Source organism: Amblyomma mixtum, chromosome 1 (assembly GCF_055824585.1).
Source record: "Amblyomma mixtum isolate Tamu chromosome 1, ASM5582458v1, whole genome shotgun sequence".
In the NCBI taxonomy this organism is placed as follows: Eukaryota; Metazoa; Arthropoda; class Arachnida; order Ixodida; family Ixodidae; genus Amblyomma; species Amblyomma mixtum.
This window is the reverse complement of record NC_143012.1, coordinates 254776847-254804232: the sequence shown is the minus strand read 5'-3', so window position 1 is coordinate 254804232 and position 27386 is coordinate 254776847. Positions and strand designations below refer to the sequence as shown.

The 27386-nt window shown below is 48.1% G+C and overlaps 1 protein-coding gene across 2 annotated transcripts in view; it reads right to left on the bottom strand.

Annotated features, from left to right (window-relative positions):
• The window catches only part of LOC149371488 (uncharacterized), a 46563-nt gene that overhangs the window by 13183 nt on the left and 5994 nt on the right, over positions 1-27386 (bottom strand). The window contains exons 2-3 of one of the 2 annotated variants that reach the window (XM_089565720.1): positions 15484-15907; positions 5852-6081 (exon numbers count right to left, since the gene is read on the bottom strand). In XM_089565720.1, coding sequence (XP_089421846.1) covers positions 5852-6081; positions 15484-15907 — 654 coding nt within the window. The remainder of the gene's footprint in view (positions 1-5851; positions 6082-15483; positions 15908-27386) is intronic. The other variant, XM_089565721.1, reaches the window with a different exon arrangement.

The window sequence follows — 27386 nt, the reverse complement described above, 5'->3', positions numbered from 1 at the left end:
TTCATGGCGCTCGACAATGGGACGGCGCGAAAGGAGTTCTATAGTGTCCTCGATGCCAGCGTAGGTCTCGCCCGTCTCTCTCTTGTCTAGCTGCCAGTCATGCTCGCGGATGTTGCTCTTCTGGTGTACAATGCGGGAACGCCGAGCCCCTGTGATCATCCAGTTTTGCCTCGAGTCGCCTCACCCCAACGCCTTCCTTTGTCTTGCCAGTGAAAGTTCACCAGGCAGGCTGTACAAAAGAAGCTCGCGCCGTACCAGGCCGTCACAATGCGACACTTCCGTTCCTTCCTTAGGCCCTTCGAAGCTAATAGCCTCATCCGTTGCTCTTTGTTTCTTAACGCTCTCACTGAGAGGAGTCATTGGCACTAAGAAGAAAAAGAAAAGAACAAAATTGTTTCTTTGGCATGTCGCAAAGGTGTTTGAACGTGTGGATTTTTTGGGACCTAAAGGGCCTGCACTTATGAGAGAAACTCGAGGAAGGGCATTAGAATACAAAAGAAAATAAGTGCCAGCCTATATGACGACGTGTGTGTGTTTTAGAAGGGAAGCTCTTAATGAAGACAATGCATTTTTATCCAGGCTATATTCTTTTCTTTTTTTATTTCGGATGCATCTGGACAAAATTATATTCTATCGACGCTACAAGAAAGTCAAAAAACGCTGTGGTTGTACGTATAAATGCTTCGCATCTAGAACTGACAACCCTCTTTTTACGCTGTTTGATCAGTGACTGGACAAATACTTCAAGCAGTACAAAACAGATTTCAGAGGAAAGCCTTAATTTTTCGTTAGAGCGTGCTCCATCGCACCACACCTTAGCAACGGTCTATTAGTAACAAGCCTAAATTGACAATCGTCTACTAACAGTGTTCTATTCTTATGTACAATTGCAGGTTGATAGGCTTTTTGATAATTTTAGAGTTGAGAGTAAACGGCAGTTACTTTTTCGCAAACTAATTCAACTCTCAGCGAAGTTTTCTGATAGTGTATTTGTTTGTATATGTGTACTGAATATGCACTGGATTATATTTCTGGCGTCTGGGTGAAGTATTCAGTCAGCGGTGTGCGGAAAGTAGACGTATTTTTAATGTTGTGTTCTTGAATATACCCCTGCAATGATGTGAGAAATTACGGTGAATATTTGGTGTTTGTCATTGGAATGCGGAGTGCAGTATCGGGTTCAGTAATACCCGCAATGCACAATATACACTATTCTCTGAACTCCTTTTTTCAGGGAGCCATGCGAGTCAAGACGACTTTCCTCAGTGAGCAGCGTCCTCAGCAGTTCCGGTGCTTGTTCAGGGCAGTGTATCAAGGAGCTGGTTATAGCTACAAACCATAAAACACAATGAGGTCAGACCCGACTTGTTATAGCTCATGCTGAGGGTGACTGTACCTTTCCTTGATAATTAGCCGTACAAGTAAAACAACATTTTTTTAGCCATGAGCATGTCCGGCGGAATTTTCTCTAATCACGCAGTGAAGTTTAGCAAAGCAGCCAAAGTATTATTGCTGCGTACCACATTCTTTTGCATAACTTTTTGCTTCTGAGAAAAACAGACAAGAAAAAGGCCACCTTGGCGTTCGGCCTACATTCACAAAACGCTCCATGCTACTCTCGAGCTGTCCTTCATAAATCACGTAGGCACGGGACAAAATACAATATACAATAATAAAAAGCGACAACTTTCTGGCTACGCAGTTCGAGGACTGAACGTAGCAATCAGCAATTAGACCTCGGTATATAGCGTATAGCCTCCCTGCCACGGTCATTATGTGCACAATGCGACAAAGTGCTTTTGTCCGGGATTCTAAATTCCGGCTGAGAGTCACTGCAAAGGCGGCCAGTGCTCTACACGCGACGCGTGCTGAGTGTACGACAGCGTCCACTGACTAACGACAACGACATACCCCTGCATCTCATTAGGCACGGAAATGAGTTCGGGAAGCTTGCCTTAGGGACCCACAAGAGTATGGCTCTCAATGGAACCGCTCGGCAATTCCTAAACGCAGTTACACCAGGTCGCGCGGTACGGCTCATTAAAGAGGCCTTTCTCCCAGTGGCCCATACACCGGCTTAGCATGCCGCCAGGACTGAAGGGGTTCTGGGAGGAGGTCTCGTTATCAGCGGCATCAGGTTCGGCGGACAGCCCGAAATTCCTTCGCTCTCTCTCTCACTTCTACATAACTCACAATAGACTCAGCCGTCCTCGGCGTTTTCTCATCGGGAACTCGTTTTCCCATACCGTACATTCATCACACGTGTCCTTCAATATGCATAAGCTGCGCAGTGACCACCGCCACAACGCCGGACCTGCGTGCGTCGGGAAGGCCACGCGCGAATGATCTGGTGGAATTGGTGTCGGAGACGCACCGGCAACGATCACCGGTGTCATGCATCGTGTGTTACACACTAACGGATGCGTAAGTCTGTGTGGCAGAGACCGGCCTTGCATGACTGCCTGCGGACAATGAGTACACAAAGATATGAAGCTTTCTGTCCAACTCATGTAACGATGTCTGATGCTCTAATATCACGCATGGACAAGTCCGTGTACCCTGCACTTTGCTCCTTATTCAAAACGCCGTTAATTGAGTCAGGCAACCGGTCCAGCGAGCAATATAAGTTTAAGCTCGTGAAAGTAACGCTGCGCATGAGGGACGCGTGAACACAAGTGGGTCGGATTCAGAGAGGACGTTGTCAGACACGAGCACACGTGTCGTCCGTGGATTCATTTCGCTTCGTGCTATTTAGCTGATTTGGATAACTTTTGCCGTACAAATGAATTGATAAAAACAAGGCCTTCAGCCAGTTTAGTCGTAAATGCCCCATTCGCTGCGCCATACGAGTGAGAAAAGAGAAGCTGCGTAGCTTTTGTTCTCGAAGTCTTCTGTAACTTTCTTTAGAATATGAAAACATTGTGCTAGGGGTAAATGCGGCATGAATGCCTTCTACAATAAATAGTTTGCCTACAAAAAGGGTACATGGCTTTTACATATAACGTGTGTCGATCTAGACCACGCAACTTGTGGTCAACATTCATTCGCAGACTTCTAAGTGCGCATGTACGTAGCGTATAGGAGATCATTACAGTCGGAGCGTAGTCCTGTAAAAAAAATCAGAAAAAGCATGCGAAAAAGGAGACAATTAAGAAGAATGCGTTTTTCTTCGTTGAAAAAAAGTAATCTCAATTGCAGTTGTAAAGAAAGGCGAGGACGAAATAATATGATAATAAAATTTGTAGAAGAGATTAAAAAGAAAAGGTGAGAAAATTAGCACTGCTGATATTTCATTGTGTCATGTAGCAGCCAAACAAGAATATAGCAAGGACACAAAAACGCGAGATTACATGGGCCTGATTTCTAGGCTACTTGTATTATTTCTCTCTTTGTAGGTTCGAAAACAACAACAACCAAATACAGCCGTATGCTGCGAAAGACGCGAAAAAATGGGAAAACCAAATGTTTCGTGACTCCTGAATTGGTACTGGTACTTGGGGATTAACGTCCCGAAGCGACTAATGTGCTATAAGGGATACCGTAGTGGAGGGCTTCGGAATAACTTAGACCGTCTGGGGTTGATTAACGTGCACTTACATCGCTCAATACAAGGGCGTTTTTGCATTTCTCTTAGATGCGAAATACGGCCGCGCCGCGCCCGGGACTCGAATCCCCCCCCCCCACCCCTCTTGGCACCTCCCGCCGAACGCCAAGGCACGGCAGCGGCGGGTTGTGACTTCTTGAACTAATTATAACATACCGCGTGATTTTCAAATCAGAAGCGCTCTTATTATTTACGTTATTACTGCTTATATATTGTTCGCTCCAACTCGCGCAGTTGCTCTGTACCTTTGCTTTTTCTATAGTTTTTTGGGGCGAGCGGGGGTGAGTTACGTCACCGTCGCGGAGATACCGTGAGGACGCAAGAACCAGCGACGTACGTGACAATGACCGGTGACCACGAAAGGCCGCGCCGAATTGATTGTTCCCCGGCTTCGGGAGCCACGGAGCGAGTGCCTTTCCATTCGCCTTTGTTCTTTGCCCAGCCGTTGCGGAAGACGCCCAAGGCTCCTTCTCGTATCTTCGTTCCCATCTGTTTGCTGCCCCTGGCGTGCGAGATCGAAGTCCGTCGCGATGCGCCTGACGTGCCTTGTCGGAAGTGGACGGCCTAGGCTGGGCCGCGCCGTGCATTGCGCAAGATTCGACTTACGTGCGGCGGGCACAGGATTTAGGACGGGCGTTAGCGCCAGGAAAGTTTGGCTTCTTGGCAGCGATATATAAAAAAGCAGCATAAAAAAAAAACCATTGAGATGAATGCAATGCGCTTTCAAAAATTTCTTTAGACAGTCTATAGACTGTTCATAAACTTCTGTCTATAGAATTTCTATATACAAATCCTACAAAGTAGTCTATAGGCAATACAAATCCTATAGACAATCTGTAGATTTATGGCCATGCACTTTTAGCAGACTTTTCTCTATGGACAGTCTGATGAATAGAAAGAAGGAAATATCTAAAGGAAAGCAATACAGTCTATAGGAAATTTATAGGCAGTCCATAGACCATTTTTATAAAGGTGGTGGATACTGACTACGCTTTGATACACAAAAACAAGAAGCGGATGTCTTGTTACTACTCCTGGCTGAATCACTGGACTGCTTCGGTTGAGGAGTTATTTCAGGCCAGAGGCGAAATTCAGGACCGAAGGGTCCCCAAAACATGTATAAATAATAACTCAGGAACTGTGATGTCTAAAGTGTTGATAGAGATTCGCCGACCGCTGGAGACCAAGGCTGCTCCGAATTGTTCTAGTGCGTCGAAAGCCTATGCTCATTAGACAGGGGTTGTGCAAGAATTCCATAACAGGGTAGCCCGCTTGTTTGCTGCTTCTCGACTATTCCGAACTTTCCCACTAGCGTCAAGCATAAAACATCTTAACGCGACTACCGTGGAAGACAAGAGGCGCCACCTGGTCGCTCACTTCTCTGAACACTTTCGTTCGTGCGTTACTGACCGTTAAGAACAGCTCAACCAGATCGACATCGACCGAGATAGAAAACGAAGTCGTGCTTACGCTACGTCGTGTTTACATACCTCGGGGCCGAAGGAAGGCACCTCATGCATGAACGCCGGACAGTTCACACAAAACGCGCTCCATACACGACACTTAGGGCTATTAACTAAAGAAGCTCGCGCCTGAGAATGCAGACTTCAAGTTTGATTTCCTTTTTGCGAACTGACCGTAGTAACGATGCACTGATGGGTACAGTGGGTAAGTTTCCGCATGAAAAATTAAAACCGTATTTTCAAGACTGGACTGACCCGCTAGAGTGGTCCATAGAATAGAGCAGCATCCTATCACTCATACTTCTCGAAAACCGCAAGAAAAAATCGACTCTGCTGCTTCATAAAGTCAATCATCATCCCGAACTAAACTGTGAATTTATCCCTTGTGCATTTTATATCTCATCGCGCATCGACCATGCTGGCAAAGTTCATATTGTTACTTGCATCTGCAAGTATTTCTTTTACTTATTCATCCCGCGCACATCCACCTACTAGGATGGCGCGTCAATTACAACTGCTCTTTTTTAACAGTTCACTTTCAAGTTTTCGGTGGTACCCTGTTTTAGCTTACCATCATATTTCAGATTGTATTTTGCTTTTCTTCGTGCTCTTTATGCTTTTGTATTTGTCTGCATGCATGTTTTAGAACAGCACCACATCTGTCCGCATTCTGTTTGTTTTCGTGCTTGATATGCTTCTGCATTTCTCGCTTAGACTCGTCGATGTAATGCTTTCGTGCGACTGAGAGCAAATAAAATGATGCAAAAAATTAAAATGTGCTCACCCTCACCCTGTGAGGAGTGGGCGACTTCGAGGCACCGTTCGTCCTCCACCGGCTGAGCACCACCGAGAAAAGCAGTCCGGCCAGCACGCAGATGGAAACCACGGCCGTGACCACAGTGGCGCCACTGTCGCCGCCTCCTGCGCCGCCCTGGTGGCCATGCTTGGAGGCGTGCAGTTTCGAGTGGACCCCGTGTGGACGCACTTGCTGTTCCAAGGCCAGCGGACGGTCTTCTGCACGGCGGTGCACGAAAAAAAAAAAAAACAGAAGTAAAGAAATATAAGAGCATAATGTCGTATATTTCACCAAATGGTGAAGCCACTTGTTCAGGGACAAATGTTCGAATGACATAGACAAAATAGGGAGAACAGACACAAGTAGCCATGGGTAGTCTGAGGGTTCCCAATGTATACAAGCCAGGACAGAAGGCACACCACTCGGCGTCATCAACTCATATAAGACAGTTGCAGAAAGACTCCCAGTCCGAAGGGAAATGGTTCGAACAAACAACAGGCACATCGCAATGCACAAACTGGACACAGAACGGCCCAATTCGTTCTTGATGACTGGAAGTACAGACCAAGCCAATCAGAAAGAAAATATGCCGGCCTGTCGACTTCCCACGATCACACACTGATGCTCGCGTTCTCAACAAATCATGTTAATCCGTGGGGCTTAATTCACATAAGAATGAACTCCACGTCACACAGCCCAGCCCTGAGATAAAAAGAGCCAATCAGCAGGACAAGAACTATCTTTTAACTAGGCCTTTGCATCTCTCCCACAGTCTGTCAAATCCATCAAAAGGCGATAACGCCCTTCCTTCATAGAACGCCTGGAAATAAAGTAAACCACCCGCAAAAATCCACTGCTCGTGAGACCGCAACGCCGAAAGTCGGGGCCAACTTGACGTCAGTCAGCCCCCGAGAAGCACAGGCCGATTTATCTTCCAATTAATGTCGTGACTTGGGGGAAGTCGGACGGGAGGAGGGCGGCTTGCAGCGGGAGTAGATCTCATCTTCTATTGCGTAATTAAATCAGCAGCTGCTCGTGTACCTTCACATAGTCCCCCAGTTTAATCTCTTACAAAGTCTTCTCCTTTTTCTTGTTTCATTTCCTTGCGATCCCGTCTTAGAATCTCACTCCAAAAAGTACTGCCACGCAAAGTCAGAAGACGGCAGCTAAAAGCTAGAGAGGTCGGTGAATGATATGAGAAAGTTCCCACCGGGTGGAAACGCAAGCATCTCGATCATAAAGCCAGATAACCGATGCGTTGAACCATCGCATAGCGGATGGGCAGCGAAAGGCAGCCGTTCACTCATTTCGATTCCCGGCACGCAATGATTCCAACAACAAGAACAAAACATATTCCCACTGGCACGACTAATCGAAGATCAGAAGACACGATCCATTAGCATCGCGATTACGCATTCATTCGCAATTAGCAGCGGACACGCACAAAAGAGGGAAGTAATTGGGGTGGTAACTAGCTGGGGACCGGGAAGACAACATGAGGGGCGGAAGCGTGGGACAGGGACGGGCCGGAAGAGACGGAAAGAGAGAGGAAACGACGGGCCATGGGGATTACGTCGGTAGTAAAAACCATCTGGGCTTACGTCCGTGGCACGCGTTCCTTTTACGCAAGGCAGGCGGACGCACGCGACTTTGCGATAGCGCTGAGCACAGAGGCCACGCGAACAGAGACACAAACACTGGAGCAGGAAAGGAAATGTGGCGAAGGTGGAGAGGGGGGGGGGGGGGGGGGGGGGGGACGCAGGCCTAAAGAGCAACTAGTTCGACTGGCCTGCTGTGTCCGTGAGCAGAGAGATCTGCATACCGCGAAAACATCTGCCCCGAGGATAATATTTTTCTTCGCTAGCGGCTGCTGCGAAGCGCAGATGCTCATTCGCGGCGAAGGTTGAAAGCGTAGCAGGATAAAACTTGACTGCCGCAGCGCGTCTGAGCGGGCATGGCCTCTGGAGGAGGCCCGGTGTTCGCGCTAACAACCGACACTCGCTCTGTTCTGTGCGCGCAGCGGATACGGAGAAGATGTAAAATTCGCTGTGTTTATGCACGAACTCAGCGAGCTGAGCTCTGGCAGCTTGGTCGATGCTTCTCTGCAGGCATGGTGCGAGCTTGCGCGCGGTGTAATTGATGGCAAAGCGAAAAAGAGAGACAACCACAACAAGCAGCTGAAACTATAGCCGCCAGTCCCCGAGCACGAAACAAAAAACAGGGTAGTTATTTTAGGAACGTTGGAAACACGTTCGGTAGCTGCTGAGATTCGAATATCGCAAATTCACGTTAAGAAGCACAGTTTCCCTTCAGAAAGAGCATTTTTCTCGATATCACTGAAATTCTCACTTCTCTTCCGGTGCTAAGTCCATGGAAATTTAATAGGCTGTTTTCTCCTTTTTTTTTTACAAGATATTTTACATGTTATGTTTTCATAGCGACAATTTCTGGAGAACATACTCGCATTTCTGAAACGATAAGACTGCAGCACATCACAAGAAGTGTATGCAAAAGAGCGCTACGGCACAGAGCTTTCATATCTCGAAAACAGGAACAAAGGCTTGCTGGTTTTAAAGTTTTCAGTTGCTAGGGACAGCACGTTCATTGGATCAGCACGTGAGCTATTATTTTCTCTCTCTCTCTCTCTCACTCTCTACAGTAGTGCCGCCTTTGAAGCCTTAAATTCCTTTTCGCAATGACGACGTAAAAAACCTTGAGAAGAAACAGCAAACATATCCAAACCCGTAAACAGATAGCAATAGAAAAAGAGCAGCTACTCATTAAAGAGAATGCATTACTCAAAACACTTGCGGTGTAAATTCTCTAACTTGCAACTGTTGCAAGTGTTTCCTGGTGCTTGAAGAACTGTTGAAATTGTCTTTACCCAAACATGGTTTATTCAGAGGTCTTCGTTTTTCACAAAAACTAGAGGAATCTGCCAAGATTACTCCCTCAAGTCACGTCCTACTTGCAGTGCTATGCGCCATACACGAAAACATAAACAGCTCACTAACGGCGTGTCGCAAAGGCTGCTAAGGACGTCAATCTGCATACACGTGCAGTCATATTGCTTTTTTACGACCGCACGTGCACGCAGAGCCACGCGTTGTCAGCTTGTTTGAAGAGAGACAAGCAGCTTCCATAGGCCACGACCTTTGCTCCTCATCTCAACAGGCACCATCTGCGTCCGCTGTACATAGCGGCGCCAAGTAGCACTGCATCTGGGGCTGCCGTGAATCAACCGCCCAGCGATAAGCGTGAATTACGCCAGCGACGAAGTTCAGAGCTATATCATGCCACTTGCTTTATAGCCTCACCATCTGGCCAACTCATGAACGCTTTGAGCCCGTACGGCACGACAAATGCGAACATCCAGTCACCGCCCAATAACCGAGAAAGAAATGTGAAAGCTGAATTTTAGGTCCAACCTAAGTATATATCTTGGTGTCATAGTCCAACTGCTTGCAAGTGACATGATCGATGATTATTTTACTAAACGTCAATGGCTTTCAGGCTACTGCTGCACTAAAGAAGAACAGAACTTTATTTTATCTTCTAGCGGATGAATGACTAACTGCTGTGGCAGTGAAAGGAACCGGCTTCTTCATTTAGCATGCCGTTGCAATATCCTCCCTCTCATTATGTTGTTACCTTTAGATCTTGCGTTTACGGTGCAGGTGACTTGTCGCTTGTACGGCTGGTTTGCAGTGCCGAATAAGAAAAGACAGCACCTTTGCGTATTTGAAGCGGAACGGCGCAGGTAAGCAAAGGACAATGAAAAAGAACTTAGGGTATACACTTATACACTGTCATTTTACCGAGGTAAATGGCTAACTCTGCTTTTAGAAACACTAGAGAAACGCACGGTAAATGATGAACAACACCATAATTGCTTTTATTTACCACTTAGCGCGAACGCGCTTTTTTACTAAACTTGAATATTGGCAGTATCGGACGCCGGGTATCGGAAAGCCCCATGTATACGCTCGATGAAGATATCTTTTGTAGATGACTAGAGACGGATCATAGAAACAAAGTTGCGGCAGGCGTTGTTAGTCTTTTTCTGCCACCAAAAGATGCGAACACACGATTTTAGTTCTTCAGTCACCGACTTGCAGCGAATACCTGCAGAGCTGTACCACAAACCGTGCATTGTTCTCTTTGGAAGGGTTTTGGAATGATGACTGAATGTACAGCCTTTGTGAAAAGTTTGGAGCCCAGGAGGGTTTGCTTCTGAAGCACGCCGTCTGGTTCATAATGCATCTCCAGCGCTCCAAATTTGTTGAAGGCAAGAAGGTTTCTGGTCCTGTCTGCTCCAATGGGTAGGACTACCACGAATGTTACAGGAGTCCCACTGCAAGGCTTAGAAGCAAATCCCCTGGGTTCTAAACTTTTGACAAAGACTGTACAGGGGAGAAGTACAGAGAAAACTATTCAGCAAAGACCAGATATTTCCGCTAGCATGTCCAACACAAAGCGACCTTTGACCCGGTGCCCAAGTCAGTCATTTCCTTGCGTTCCGTCTGACTCCTCGTTCACGCCTCGAGGAGCTTCGCATACGCGAAACCAGTTCAAACCGGGCCGGGAGAAACGCAAATGAAGAAGAAGCCGGTCGAGCAGCGAGAAAGAGAGGCCAAAAAAAAAAAAAGAGATAAACAGCCAGACCACACGTCCTCCAGCCTCGCGCTTTGATAGGGGGGCGGGCGAAGGGAGGGAGCCGGTGCCCGCGCAAAGGCAAACAGAGCTAGCACGACCGGCCCCCGCCGCCGCTATCGGCGCCCTTTTGGGGTCAGCCCGCGACGGCGGAAGAGCGCCGAGGTGCTCGAAGCCGCGACCGCAGATGCTGCCAGCAGCAGTCTAGCAGCAGCAATGGTTAGGCTTGCCTAGAGGGCCGTGGTCTAGAGAGCGCCGTCGGTGAGAGGGGCGGGGCGGGGAACGATAAAGCAGTTAGGCGAACAGGGGGAGGGGGAGTGGAAAAGCTGGCGTGCTCACGCAATGCGCGGTCCACCAGCTGTCCACTGTGACCGTGAAAGCTACTCGCTGGCCACTGCCTGCTCTGATCGGCGCCATACGACGTGCAATGCTGCAGCTGCCGCCATTTGGTCGTCGTTGAGCAATGGCGACGAACAGAAAGGTTGGCCGCTGGTCCTTGGAAGTTTATTGATTCCGTGACGATAGCTAAGTCAAGGACTTGAGGCCTGTGTCCTCGGAGACACCTGGCTCAGCACGGCGTGTTGCGTGCCACTGCGACGAATTCGAGCGGCGTCGTGTCGAGTTTAGAGTGGGGCTGTACTCGCGAGACCTGCCCATAGCATGGGAAGCGACAAAATAAAGAAAAATACGAAAAAAGTGAAGAAAGAGGAAATGAACGAAATGAATGAAGAAGAAAGGAAATGAGGAGGAGGAAGCAATGTAGAATGGTCTTTTTGCCGTGTGTATATAAGCATCCACATTCCACACAGCAGCCAACCACCAGGATGCATATGTGTAACGCTGAGCAAGAGTTGGCAGGATCATTTAGAGTCGAAACAAATATGAGGGCAGCCTGAACGGGAAAGTCTCGAATTTCTTTTTTACCATTTTATAGCCAGCAATACAGAGAAATACACTGAAAAAAAAAATCGAATGACAGTGTGTGCTAGTGTTGCCAAGTGCAATAAGCATATGAGAAGCAGTCCTGTGTTTAACCAGGTCTAATAATACAAATGTGACACTAGCACTAATCAAATTGCGTGAATCTCGGCATGCAGATCCAAGGATGCAATGCTAATCGAGTGAAAAATTCATGCGAAATATTCATGGACGCGGCGGAAAGGGAGCAAAGCAATAACAAAATATGCGCATGTGACTCTGCGTGCTTCTTCCATTCCCCGAGCGCACGATGCGAACTCGCGGCATTACGTATTCGACACGGCGGGCTTCAAAAGCCAGGGCCTGCCACAGCTACGAGTCAAGGTCACTAGTAAGCCTTCGTATCCGCTCGCAGAACCAGCAGGCCCGAATTCTCGGTAGCTCACGCTGTAGACAGACACCTGCCCAACCGGAGGCGTCGGAAAGCGCGTTACCCGTTCGCGCCCTCCCCAGTTTCAGCGGGAACCCATACATCGCGCAGCTGCTCCCGACCGGCTGCCGCCCAAGCACACGTGTCGGTGAACAAATAGCCCTGTTTAGGCGCATTCTCGACGCTCGCAATGACTTCGGGCCGGCTGCTCCGCCAGCCAAGACCTTGCTGCTTTCTTCTCAGCAAAAAGCCCGAATAAACAAGGACGCCAACGCTAATGCATGCGCGACGACGCTTCTTACGGAGTTTCTCGACCGCTTTGAACCGGGAAAAAAACAATGAAAAGAAACACCCGAAGAAGGCACGGGTGTATAGTGCGCTCCAAGCGAGGCGACCTTACACCTACACTAAACAGGAGGTCACGAAAAGATAAGCGTTTGCGTACTCTGCCTCTATGCAGACATAAAATGCTCGCATAAATAGGGGTTACTGCTGGAGCGACGAGAAAGTGTTCGCGTGTCTTGCGTAACAGAAAGAAGGCGCGCTTTCTTGTGTATACACGCGTGTCGAATGCTTCCAACAGCGCATGGGACGGGCCCCTGTGAGACCACGCCGATGGAGCACACAGAAAACGTATACCATTTTGAAATTTTAACGAAGTGCTTTTCTCTCTCTCATCTTGAAATAAGATTGACTTCCAAGGCCACGATACACGATAGCCTTCGAGCACGATAGAGAGGATGAAACAGGCACAGATATGCTCACGTCATGCGCGCGTAGTGAGCCTGCCCATATTGCACGATTATGTTCAGTGGCATTTTATCCGTCCGAACCTCACCGGCACTAAACTGTCTTTTATTTATCCTTCTTGATGGTGTTTCGAATGGGTCACAGGTGAGTGTATGTTTTTTCAAGACTTACGAGAGCGCGTCAAGCAGCAAAGCAAACATGTGAGGACACCGTGCCACGTCTACTGTCAGAAAAGAACATCAAGCTGGTTGATAACACCGCATGTTTTACCCTGCATTATGTGATGGAAAATGAAATAACGCCAGAAAATTAGATCCAGTTCGCGCTCTCCTACGGAAGAAAGGTGACCGTAATAGCTGCACTGCAACCCCCCCCCCCCCCCCCCCATTTACACACACACGCGCACCCAGCCCGCTTTCATAAGCGCGCCCACTCCCGGGACAGCTTGTTCCATATGGCACCATATGTCGCGAACTTGACAGCGGCCACCACGACCCACACGTCGCTTACGGCTCAGCCTACCTGCACAACGTTTTCTTTAGGCAGTAGGCCAGTGGTGCTGGAGTTTTCGATCACTGCATACTGCGGCGCAATACCTATTACCTTGGCCAAAGTCCTCAGCCCTGCTTAAAAACAAGCAAACAAACACAAAGTACATGCTGCGAAGCCCCAGCCCACAAAAATGGAGAGCTGGAACATTGACCCCAATTTTCTTCTCTTTCCCGCACCCCTTCTTTCCATCTGTCAAACGTGCCGAGGCCTCCGCTGGCTCTTCTATGGGCTTCCAATGCACATATCGAGGGAAGCCGAGTGACAAACCAGGAGACGGGGAGGGAACAAAAACAGAAACAATCGCGACCCCGTCTCCCTTGGTTTCGCATCTGTTCGAAAGATTGATGGCAGATCTTCAAGGCGATAAGCCTGCTCAGGCGTGAAGGAAGACAAGTGCGCACGCGAATTATAATAACACTAATTGGACAAAACATAGACAACAGAGAGACGAAAAGAACAACAACGCGGAGAGCAAGGAAAGAAAGAGAGAGGTCCGATGTAAAAAAGCAGCGCACCTGACGTCGTCGTCTGTCAGCTGTAATGGTCGTGAGAGTGCGCAAGGCGACGAAGAGCCGGTAGCAGAAGCACGAAATAAAAGCGGTCGCCCTCCTCCCGCAACGAAGCAGAAGCTTCAGCGAAGCGTGGGAAAATGGAACCCAAGCCGGTGCGACCCCGCCCCCTTCTCTCTACGTGCCGGCTGATCTCCCTCGGCCTGCCCTCCCGTTTCGACGGCTGACCTTCGGAGAAATCTTTCGGACGGGCCTCTTCCCAGAAAGCGAGCGAGCGCCCTTTGACTGGCACACGTATATCCTATATTTCACATTGCCCAGCCGGCAGCACCTGTCGCTCCCCCCCACCCCCTCCCCAAGCACCAACTGAATCGAGAAGAGCCCGAGCTCTGGCGTTAGCGAGGCGGTCGGAGTGAGCGGGCTGTGTTTACGATGTCGTTACAGCCCTGCAATACTCGTAAGCTTCGCCTTGTTTCTTTTTTTCCGCTGATACCAAATTGAAAGGCTTGAGACGCCTTTGGCTTCGACGTTGGACGATTTGATTAGGGGCTGGTGCAGGAGATTCAAGAAGAGCACATGGGTTGACTCAAACGCCCTGTAATGTTGGAGGCCCTGTTCACTGCGAGCGTGAGAGATGAGGATGGCCTTGAACCCGGCCACTGGTCGTAAGCTGACTTTCTCCTCCTTTTGCCCCCCATAGCTGTAAATATCGAGCACTTCTCTGCAATACATGCTTGAAGATGCGTGAATAGGTTGTGAGCCGATATAGAGAATTTTCTCTGCTGCAACGAAGGATGATCCAATAGTTTGACGTTGCGGTGGGCTGCGCGCTCTTGACAAAGAAACAACATGTGAAACTCAATGAAAATAGCTTAAAATACCATGTTTCGCCACGGGTACTACTCTTGCTCACGGCATGATTGAAATAATGCTTTGCGCACACGTCACATGCATGGCCACAGGCAAGAACAGCCAGAACTTGAAGTTCTGGGACTGCAAATCCGTCATGGCGGGCGGTCGGTGTGAACCCTTTGGTCAAGGATTGTGAATGTTTAGCGATTCTCCAAAGTCGGTTGCAGTTGCATGTATTCATTTATCCGGAGACCTGTCCGAACGAAAACTTTAGTAGCCTGCTCCCTCTTAGCCAGCGCCCACACTAGTTACGTTTCTGCTTTTGTTGTCTGCACAACAAAAGAAAGCTGTTGACAGCAACGAGTCAAAAGCTAAAACTCCCCAAAGAACCTGTAAGTTATCAAGCGTTTGAAACTACAATGCAATTTCCGAAGAACGCTCTCAAGGTAAGTAGCGATAAGTATCGTGCACAAGACATCGAATCGATCAAGACAGAAAAGTATATGTCGCTACTACTGGCGTTGGCTACCCATTAGCCCGCGTAAATTTACCCTCGTTACTAGATTAATGCATAAGGAGGTACATTTCAATCTAGAATACACACATAAATTTCATTTCAGCCGCCGCGGTGGCTCAGTGGTTATGGCACTCGGCTGGTGACCCGAAAGACGCGGGTTCGATCCCGGCCGCGGCATCCAAATTTCGATGGAGGCGAAATTCTAGAGGCCCGTTTACTGTGCGATGCCAGTGCACGTTAAAGAACCCCAGATGGTCAAAATTTCCGGAGCCCTTCACTACGGCGTCCCTCATAGCCCGAGTCGCCTTGGGACGTTAAACGCTTAAAAAAAAAAGAAAAAAGAAAACAATACAAATTTCATTTCATGCTCACAGGAGAGATCAGGAGAGATAGCAGCGTATGTGATTAGATATTCTGTACAAGAGTTAAGGAAGCTCACCGTCATGTCTCATGTGCGTCAGCTCGTCCTTGACTAGCATCGCGCCTCCGGGTTCGCCGCCTTCCTCCCAGAGGTCCTCTTCCTCGTCTTCTTCTTCGGATGAGGTGGGCGACACGGCGTAGATGGTGTCGTTGGAGCACTTGGCGTAGAAGTCGGCCGAGTGCGGTCCGGGCACCAGCGTGTGGCACGAGTCGCACACGGCGTCCCTGGTGGGCGTGCACGCGTGCGCCTCGAACAGTCCGCGGCCGCAGCGCGAGCACGGCAGGCAGTGGCGCCGGTACGAGTGGTGGGGCTGGAACTGGCCCGGCCGGCACGGCGAGCACTCGGTGTCCAGACCGTGGCCGCAGGGTCTCAGCACTGCGGTGCCAGGCGCACATCGGCGGCAGCCCAGCCCGTGGCCGTGCCTCCGGTGGCTGCCAGCGTGCTGCGTTCGAGCGCGGAAACAGCAGGCACACTGGGTTAACGAGGGTTACAAGCTGATCGGTGGTTCGCTTAGGTTAGAACTCGTTTCCTGGTTGCGGTCTAGTTGATTCTGAGCATTAATATAAGTGAAAATATAGTTGAAATCTGAACGAAGTTGCATTGTTTTTCTAGAATTCCGCCTCGCTATGATAAGCAGCTTGCAAAGTCTGTACGGTTTAGCAGCCGCAACCTCTGGGCTCCCGGTACCATGATGAGCCTTAGTAAACTATCGTAAAGGCCTCGAAGTACAGTGATGCTGGGCGGTCAACGTCAAGCATTTTGGCCCTCAAGAGTGGACTTGATAATACTGCGACGATTTCAAATGCGGGATTCTGACGCCACCGTGTCCCAGTAAGGTCGTCCAGAGAGAATTTTATGCTTCGGAACTTACAAGTACTCGGAGTGAGTATGAGGAGGCACAGGCTAATTTACTGGACGACGTACTGCAACGCCATGGGGACAATATAAACATCAGCGTCGCATGTGCAGCGAGTTTCCTTCGTCACTATGACATCTCGCTGCGCTGTGTTCAACGCCGTGCGGACATAGATGCGTGCACGGCGAGCTCACTAAAATAGTATGCACCGACTAGCCTATAGAATGTCAATTTTTGTCTGAAAAGTATTGTTGACATACAGCTTGTGACTATATGCTTGTGGCATTTTTATGGCATATGCACTCTCCAAAACGAAGTTAGTATCTGTCCGGAAATTCTTATCATATATCTCGTACTCTTATAGATGAAGCACCTTAAGAAGGCTTTCGTTGTCCCAGATAAGCAGTTATATGGACACGTGAAGCATGTGCACGTACACTTTATTCAATTGTCTAGGCTGCAGACTACACAAAGTTAGCAATGAGCCTTGTCAACGACGTAGCTCAGAGTGTCGTGACTGAATCCAAATCAGCCTCCCAAAGAAAGAAAGAAAGAAAGAAAGAAAGAAAGAAAGAAAGAAAGAAAGAAAGAAAGAAAGAAAGAAGGAAAGAAAGAAAGAAAGGAAGAAAGAAAGAAAGAAAGAAAGAGAGAAAGAAAGAAAGAATCCAAAAGGAAGCAGCGGGTAAAGGCTACAGCAAAAGCTACTCTTGTCATCACTGAGCCCGCGAAGTGATAGTTGTCTCTCTGCAAGCGCGCTGGCCGCCGCGTTTTACGAGTGCGCTCCAGCGGGGCCAAGGAGCGCCGAGAGGATCGGCGCGAACTGCTCTTTCACGCTCCACGGAGCACGACGCTGTGCAGGCTCCCGCTGGCGCCGACAGGAGGCAGTGTGCCACTTGCAACGTCGGGCGGTACACGGTGGAGCGAACATGAGGCTCTTACATGTATGTACGCCCCGCTTACCGGATGTGCATTTTGGAGTAACGCGAAAACTCCACCCCTCCCTCCTCCCACATCCCTGCTCCTAGACAAAGAAAATATACAAACAATGAAGAAGGAATGCAACGCTACAACAGCCACAGAGGCTCCACATAAAAATCGCTTTGCAGCGTTCTTTGGGGCTGCTGTCCAGAGGCGACATGCATGGCCGACTTGCCCACCGTTATAGCTCGGCAGCAACGTTTCACTTTTCCGCTTGATATCTATGGCGCAACCAACTGTACTGCGTTAAAGCTTTAGAGTTCGTACAAAGATATCTTGGCTATGTACAGTGTATGTCATATTTAGAGGGAACACGGCAACGCGTGGCCGCTACGCTTGGTCAAGCGCTGCTGCCGATAGCCGGTGAGAGTGGCCGGCACCAAAGGCATGAGCGGAAAAGAGCAGTCCGCCGTGCTTTACTGCGCATGCGCCGCCCCCGATTCTCGCCGGCTGTCGGCGGCAGCGCTCGCAGCGCTTTGCAAAGTGCGGCGGCCATGCGTTGCCACGTTCCCTCTTAGTGTGACACCTGCAGTTCATTGACGGCTGTTTAAAAATAGCTTTAAAAATAAATATACACACGAACTTACAAACCACTCACTGTTGAAGAAAAAATGAAGGACGCGAGCCGATTACAACATAACGGATTTTACTTGCGAAGGTTATATTATAAAAATGATAGGTGTAAGTTAAGAAACCGCAAGCGGGCAGAGTGGGTGAGGGAACAAACACGGATTAATGACATGCTAGTCGAAACCAAGAGGAAGAAACGGTTTGGGCAGGGCGTGTAATACGAAAGCAAGACAACCGCTGGTCCTTAAGGGTAACGGGGTGGATTCCAAGAGAAGGCAAACGTAGCAGGGGCGGAGTTAGGTGGGCGGATGAGATTAAGAAGTTTGCGGGGATACAGTGGCCGCAACTGGCAAAGGACAGGGTTAATTGGTGAGACATGGGAGAGGCCTTTGCCCTGCAGTGGGTGTAGTGAGGCTGATGATGATGATGATGAAGTCTGGTTCCTGACTAGACGGTTGTTGTACACTCTACAGCCATGACGCCGAAGGTGTTGCAGGTTGGAACTCCCATTCTATTTATCTTTAAAACGTCCGTGAAAACCTCTGGTGCATGTACTTCTTAAAGTGCGCATTCAGCTTATCCTATAATACTTTAGCAAAGACATTTCATCCGCAATGGGGCTATATTTAGTTGAATGGGGAGAATCACAAGGTCATGGCTCTTTTTTTTTTATGAGGCAAATTTTGTACGCAAAAACTGAAAAACTTCCTGAAATTGACGCCTGCAAAGATTTTTGATGTTTCGTGTGTATTACGAGCACTAAAAATTGCGCAATGTGGTATCGGAACCAATGTTATGGTGAAAATGATGTGAGCATTCAGGAAGATCATCAGCAATCTGAGCGCCTTAAAATTTCAAATAAGAAGAAAAGAAACGCTGATTAATCCAACTTCACATGTAGCTCAACTACTGCGCACACGTCTCTCAGTGCGTGAGTCAGAGGAAGGAAACGCGGAAGACGGTGTGTGGAGCCCACCCCACGCACCTTCAGCAATGTTTCGCGCTGGTGATGAAAACATGAGCACACTAGTAAGAAATTGCCTCCAACTAAGCGACGACGCATCCCTACCAACGCCACATATCGCGTGCAGAGGGGAATGGGACGTTAAATCTTATGCAACCACTCCTGTATATAAGTCAGAGTTGGCGCATCGACGATACAAGGGAGCGATTTTCTCTAGCCTGGCGTGTGTTGTGTACACAAGATATGAAGATAGCAGAAACGGTGCGACTGAGAGGCGATGCGTTACCGTTTGTTCTTCGACATTTACGTCTTTCTGAATCTCCTCTGACGCTGGATGAGACTGCCATTCTCGAGCAACAACAACAACAAAAAAATACGCTGCGGTGTTAGCGACGCTCTGACCCAAGAGGGGCCCGCTGGAAACAAGAGCATTGAAATCCTTAAGTCCTACATTTCTGAGCCAGACCAGGAGCCTTACAAAAAGGTGCAAAAAGCAACCCGTGCCGGGAGCGGTCTCGAGCTGTCTCAATCTCGAGGAAGTTATGCTTTCTAGAGCTGTTGTTTTATATGTCCCAGTACACCCGATTCTACATACCTTCTAGTTCAAGAGCAACATTCCGACCTCCCTTAGTATATGTGGGAGTGAAGAGAACCTCAATGCTGTTTTTTTTTTTGCTACTCAACCCGTGACTGCTGGTGACCGACCACAAGACGCGACTTTACCATTGGCACGATGCCCTCAGTGCACATCGCTGTTACGTCGGCTCTTCAAGATGACAAGGCCACACAGCTGCCATCTGGCCACCATCCTATCTTTCTCGTGGGCCTGAGAACATCACCGCAAAGCAGTCCCGAACCGCAGCATACGCCGCCGTAAAGACAAGCAGGACGCCAGCGAGTCTGTAAAGCTTGTAAACCAAAGGTTAAGAGTCCCCGCAAAGCTCTTCGATAGAGCTCTCGCCAACTGCGCCACTTCGGTCTCTCATAGAGAAGGCTGGACGCTATCTGAGCAGAGAGCTTTACTGGAAGGCCCCAAACCTAACCCCCCCCCCCGCCCCCCCCCCCCCAAAAAAAAAGGAAATAAAAAGATAAAAAGCTAGGCGAGTGATAACCTTGCACAAAATTAGAATGACAGACGGACCGGTGAGAGAATCCCGGGCACGTTGTGCCATATGCAGTCAAGCCGCATATCAGATAACGCTGCCTGGAGACCCTTATAGGGCGAACTCGAAAGGAATAAGCCGGCTCAACGTGAGTGCCGCGGCAGATAACGAACCAGACAATCGAGCACAGCCGGTCAGCCTTTATTTTCGCTTTTGCAGAACACTGTAAACAGGTTTCGAAAGAGCTAACAGCGAAGGGATGAAAGGAAGGAATGAGAGAGGGAGAGAGAACTGGCGTGCGCACGCCTACCTGCCTCCTAGATGCACGGCGCCGAGGCCTCTTATCTTGCGGACCGCTTCGTAAAGGTACGCCTTGCGCAAAAGATGAAGATTGAGTATTTTGAGGCGCCTTGTGGTCTTGTTTGTGGTCTTATCAACGGCGGACAAGATTTCAGACACCTTTAAATACAGTTTTTTTCCGCGTGCAATCGAATATTGGAATTGTTTACCCGGTTCTACTCGCTCTCTTCCTTTAGAGCTGTTTTTAGCGGCTATTGAATAGTTTTTTCGTTTTTCTTGTTTTCACTCATACTGTTTCGGATGTTTGCCATTGTTGTGCTCCATGTTTTCCTAAACTGTTGTTCACACCCACCCCTGCAATAGCCCAATAGGGCTGCAGTATGTATAAATAAATAAAATAAATAAAATAAATCTCTCTATGAAGGAGGCCAGCCTCCGAAAAAGGAAATATCGGTTGGTTTTAAAAGAAGAGTGGAGTCTGGTCAGAGGTCGTCAAACGACAGCAGTAGGTCAGAGTGAGATGTATAGGATCCAGAAAAGCCCATATCGACGGGTAACACCAGATCATCAATGCATGATGATGATCATTCGGGCACACCTCGTGTCTTATGTGCGTATATTTGAAACTTTCCCCTGGTCTGGTGCTTGGCTTATTCAGGGTGAAATGCTTGGGAAATGGGTCTTTGACCTCACCTTTGGCAAAAGATGCCATTGCGCCATAAAAATTCATAATCATTATCGAATATTCCAAGAATTATTCCAAACGAATTGAATATGTTCTCAAGTTTTCGGAAGGATTTGCAATATTTGGCACGAATTTCGAATAAGGCACGCTGGGGTTTTCTTCGGCGACTGTTCCAAAAACAGGACCCACATCGATGCCGCACAGCATGCTGCCGAGATCAGTGAGCGTGGGACGGAGAGTTCCAAGGCCGTGAAGCGGTCCATTGGAGTCGCAGATTTCATAATGCTTAAACATCGCCTCAAATATTGAGAGACCCGGCACGGCTCATGTTCAACAAACCTTGCTGTGATTCCTGATCTTGGATGTCATGGCTCATACACACCTCTCACCGCTGTCATCTGCTGAGATGTGGCGTTACACTATTCGCTGTCGTGTCATATCAGCAGCATAACGGCCATATAGCTAATATAATGATGTTGGGGAGGAGGGATAACCGCAAACTTGACAGGACTGAAGATCGAGAAGAGGACAGGACGAGCGGTAACTAGCAACTGAAGTTTATTGAAAAAAGACATGTTGCAGCAAAGGTTGCATCTGCGCATAGCGTACGGGAACTAAGATAGTGACACGTGGAACACACAAGATAATTGATGATATACATCGAAACGAACAAGAAACGAACAAAAAACAAAGAAATGCCCGTCACAGGTTTAACAAAAACCGGGTCTCTATCTAAAAGCGCCACGGAAGGCTCACTCACACACATATCAAGCCCAAGTTTGCGCATGTGTGCCGCTTCTAAAATCTCCCTTTCGAGCCTCGACCGGCCCCTTCCGATGATGGTGGCTTTGTTGAACTGTGGGTAGCAGCCATCGCATTCCCTGCAGTGTCTCGGCAGATTTGCGCCATTATCAGGTTTCAAGGAGCGGAAGTGCTGTCGCAGCTGTCACTATCTTAGTTCCCGTACGCTATGCGCAGATGCAACCTTTGCTGCAACATGTCTTTTTTCAATAAACTTCAGTTGCTAGTTACCGCTCGTCCTGTCCTCTTCTCGATCTTCAGTCCTGTCAAGTTTGCGGTTATCCCTCCTCCCCAACAGTGTTGCGTCCTTTGACAGCCATGGCTATATCTCCTTAAATTATAGCGCCCTACCACAGGGCGCTTCGCTGTTTTTCACGATTATTCGTTTTGGACGAGTATTTGCACAAGTATAAAAAACTGATCAAAGTAATCGATTCACATTTGGTTCGGTTCTATCACTAGTCGATTCCTAAAAGATTCGGTTTTAAATTAAAATAAAACATGGCAGCCGCAGGCTGCCGCACCGTAGAGGAATAATGGGTTACTGCAGAAAATCAAGACCCGAGCAGAATTCGAAAACGTTAGTAACCTGAAACGAGCCAGGTGGGTGACATAACAGGCGAGTTAAACGAAGAAAGCAGATGTGCCCCTAAGAAATTCATGTTCGAAAAAATTGTTGTTTAGTTTTCATTGGTCACTGCCGACGTGACCTTGACATAAGGAATTTTTGGAACCTGGAGCAGCATTGCTGTTGGATCCTCAATTTCGGACTCTGAGGGTTGCGCTGCGTTTATGTATGCGTGTCGCTCAAGCGTAGTGGTTTCCTACGGTTGTACAATGAAATCTTGTGCTATTACTATCTATTTCTCGCTATGGTTTTTTCTGTCTCTGAAAAGCGCGAATTAAAGGTCAATGTCGAATAAAAAATGTACTGATTCCATCGAAAAATTCAACAGTTAGTATAACTGAAGGGTCAAAGTCACTGGACAGCCCCCCCCCCCCCCCCCCCCGCCCAAGAAAAAAAATAAGGAGACTGATACAAACTCACTGAACAAATAAATAAATAAAACAAAACGCAGAGAAGGAAGCAGAAGAGTTAAACTCTGTCATGCCATAGTTTAGCTGTGCTTCACGATCTTTACTTTCACGATGCCCTGAATCACCTTTCGTCGAAGGGACTAATTTCTTAGTTCGAGGGATTCCCGTTTTATCGCTGCATTCCTGGCTTGCTGTGGGGCAAATACAGCGGCAAAGCTGGCGCTGCATTTCAAACGTTGCCAGGGCTGGGCCCATCAAATGTCGACGCTGTACAGTATACGGCTACGACAGCCTCTTGATCGCTCGCTGCTTTAGAGAGGATGGCATGCCAACAGTTTTGATGGAAGCAATTAGTAGAAGCCCTTCGAGTTCAAAGGAAGCCACAATGATGAGTGGTATCAATGAATTTGACACGCCGCTTTATTTATAGTCTTCATAAATTATGCGCCTTTGTATCTGAGTGACAACCTTTCTCGGAATAATATGACGCGCAGAAAAGTTTCCGAGCAACCACGTGGCTCTCTTTCAACGACGGTCGTAAGTTCCATGAGCACTGAGCATCATCGCTGATTTTTACGTGCTACTGTTAGCCATTAACGTATCGGCATATATGTCAGCCTTCATTTTGCCTATGCATGCAGCATAACTGTTTACGCCTTGCGGTTCAATGCAATGACCAACTTGTGTAATTATTCTTGCAACACCTATTATTAAAATGAAAAAAAAAAAAAAAGAAACGCCGTCCTTTAATCCACGTGCCAACACTTTTATGTATATCTTCTCCAACATCCACACGACCGTGCGTCCTCTTTTCAATTTCAATTCGTCCGGGCCCCCCTCTACTCTTGATGTGTAGTATATTACAATAGCTAGAGGATCTACCGAATGTCACGTTTTGGTTGAGGTTACTTTTCACCTAAGCGACGTGTCCTGAGCAAGGATTGGTTGCATTCACTGAAGACGGCGCGTTTGAAGCCTGAATCTGACTTTTCTCTACAATTTCCTTGATATTTCGGAGCGCGTCTCCACTGCAATTTAGGTGCACACTTTCAGGTTTGTGACATCTTGCCTCGCCTTTTATTTAGCCTAGCTGCATGCACGACGCGATGAAATATGGGCGCTCTCGCACGTGACAGAACATGACGACGTAAGCCTCGTGGTAGTAAAAGGGTTACGCGCGAGCCTGACCCGACCCTTTCGAGACCCGTGGTAACGGCCGGCCTGCCTGACACTGGAATGAAGCGAGACGATAAAGCGAACGTCGCTAAACCCGCCGTTGACGGCTCAGAAGTGGCTGTTTATTAGCCGGCCACGCATCCGATAGTGCGCCAAGTGCAATGTAGAGCACTGCATGGGGCACAGCAGAGCACGCTGTGACGCGGTAGGAGGTCGGAGATATGGCTCGGCGATGTTTTTCTGCACTTTGCCTACGGCAGCAGTAACACTTTCTTTAGCCTGGCAGCCGCCCAAGGACAGTTACTGCGAAGGGCCGGTACAGCGTCCGATAAAAATGAGACGGAGGAAAAGGAAAGCACTCGAGGCAGGAAGACACTGTGCGCATTCCAAGGCGAGCTCACGTGCGAAAGACACCGTCTCTCTTTATCGCTGCTTCCGTGAGAACAAAAAGGGATGCGAACCGGCTCGCGCGAGTTTCCAAGGTGCCCTCGTTACAAGGAGGACGCTTCCGTCTTAGCAAGGACATTTAGGAACACGCAGTGCACATACTTACGTAGAATGCTCGAAAGTGGAGTTAAAACAAAGAAAGCGACATGTCCAACATTCTCGGAGAAAAAAAAAATTGTAAATTGAAAAAGCGTAAGGCACTGTATAGAAATATTGAAGGTATAATGGTCCATTCTGCCGACATGTAGCAAAATCTTTCTTTTAAAGGTGCACTGAAGAGGAATCTGAACTCGTCTTTTTTCCGCGCGAACTCGATCTACACGTTCCTAGCATTCTTAGAAACTGCGACTTATTGCCCTGTGTGGCCGATTTCCCTGATTAAATCGAATTAACGCCCGGCTCCCGCCTTTTTTTTTATAATTCTGCCTCGTACGGTGGGCGGAGTCGACCAACGCGGGTAGTGCCTTTCAGCTAGCTCCGTGGAGGCTTTGCTTTCGCTTCATTTTGTTTTTTAGGTTTCCGTGAATAAATAGTTTCATTTGCATATAATATAACTGCAACATAAGCCCGCTGAAATAAAAATACGCGCGGACTATTTGCTTCTACGGACTACTACGTATTACTCCGCCGATGGCAGAGCGGCAAGCCGCCACAGGACTGGGTGAAAGCAACTCCCCGCGTTGGTCGACTCCGCCCACCGTACGAGGCAGAATTCAAAAAAAAAAAAAAAAAAGGCGTGAGCCGGGCGTTAATTTGATTTAATTGCGGAAATCGGCCACACAGGGCAATAAATCGAAGCTTCTAAGAATGCTCGGAACGTGCAGATTGAGTTCCCGCGGCAAAAAGACGAGTTCAGATTCGTCTTCAGTGCACCTTTAAAGTGTTTCCATCGATCGCATGGAACAGATAAGACTGCCATAGAAAACCAATGGGGAACGCTTTTGAATTGAATTGAATTGAATCGAAACTTTATTTCACAAATGTGCACATTCTTTAGAATGAGCCACAGGCCAAAAGCTAAAGAAAATAGCTTGAAAATGCCTGTGGCGCATCCAAGAGCCATTACAAAATAATAAATAAGATAAACACATACATACAACGGTGGCAGGTCGCATACGAGCACACTATAGAAAGAATTGAGGGTAGAAAGACCGTTAATAGAAAAAAAAAAATACAAGACTGCTGTCGGGTGGTCTGCGGATATATTGAGTTTTATAGTGAAATCTTACATTATATGAAAAAAAAAAATTGCGCTCATAAACAGTTTCCCTCTCAAGAATGCTTTTGTCCAGAATGTTTGGGCATGAGGAAGCCAAAGGTAGCATCTCGGCTATAAGGGGAAATGCTGCGTGTGGGAGATCTGGCACGCACAAACAGGCTCGAGAATGCCATACCATCACCACAGTAGACAGCTGTAGCATTTAATATTCTGGACTTCCTAGCCGAGGAACTCTCGACAATCATGGCACCTGCCGCACGCTGCCTCTCCGCAAAACGCGTAGTAATCAGTCACGCATATAGAGCCGTTAGGCAGCAGAGATGTGCCTTTGTTAAGGCCTTTGGGGACTTGTAACGCATTAGTATGTTCACCTAGGTACCTGATGTAGAAGGAAGGAGAAAGAAGGAAAAAATGAGAGAGTGGAACAGGGAACCAGCTTTCCAATGGATAGGCCTTTGGTTTATTTTATTCGAGGCATTGCCCGAGGATTTTGTCCGAGCTTTGAGCCGTCTTAACAACTTAGCGAATGCGAGTTACAGGTAGGCAAACGATGGTTGCTCTTTACACGAGGTTATATTACAATGACGGGTCTGTTAATAAGCATAGAGGGCACATGTAGCAACATGTACAGTATAAGTACGCCCTAATGTGGCTTTGGATCGCAAAATCTCTCTAACAAAAAGCCTGTTAGCAAAGTGTTTGCGAAATTCTAACAATTAAGGCAACCTGTTATTTAATGCATAGAGACAACGAACACATGCAAGGGTTTACTCGAAAGAACAAACGAAGAAATGTGAAACCTCGTACGCTATTATTGCCAAAATTTTATCCATTATTGCCAGCATTCTGATGGAAAACGCTGAGAGAAAACCCGCAGACCAGAACACCAGTTTCAAACGTGGCTCAAGAGGAAATAACTTGTTGTTCTTCAAAAACGGCGCAGGCCGTAGACGTGCACAGCAAACCAAGACGGTGCGTCACAGCTGCCACTTCACACGGACCTGAATGAAAAGGAGCGCGTTTACCGAGCTGCATACGCTATCTAATCTCAAAGACGCCCACGACGGGACAGAAGCAACAGGCCGCCTGCTGCTCCAGCGCTATATACTCCCCGAAGAGGCGGCTGCGCGGATGTTTTCGTTTTCTCCCCACTTTGTTTCCCGCCTCTTCGCCTGAGGGTCAGCAAACTTCACTTGGGACTCCAGGAAAGGTGCTTGAGCGCCAAAGGCTGTGCAAAGCGTGCAGATAAGGATAAGAGGCGAAAGAGCGAAAACGCGCATCCATTTTGCATCCGGCCGGGGTTACAACCTCCGCGACGTGGATGGCCATCATCATCAGCCTGACTACGCCCGCTGCAAGGCTAAGGCCTTTCCCATGTCTCTCCAATTAACCCTGTCCTTTGCCAGCTGTGGCCACCGTATCACCGCCAACTTCTTAATCTCATCCCCCCACTTAAGTTTCCGGCGTCGCCTGCTACGCTCAATTGCCTTCTCTTGGACCCTTAAAAGTGCAGTGAAGAGGAATCTGAACTCGTCTTTTAGCCGCGGGAACTCGATCTGCACGTTCCGAGCATTCTTAGAAACTTCGACTTATGGCCCTGTGTGGCCGATTTCACTAATTAAATCGGATTAACGTCCGGCTCCCGCCTTTTCCTTTCAATTCTCCCCGTACGGTGGGCGGAGTTGACCAATGCGTGGAGTGCCTTTCAGCCAGCTCCGTGGAGGCTTTGCTTTCGCTTTATTTTGTTTTTTAGGTTTCCGTGAATAAATAGTTTCACTCGGAGG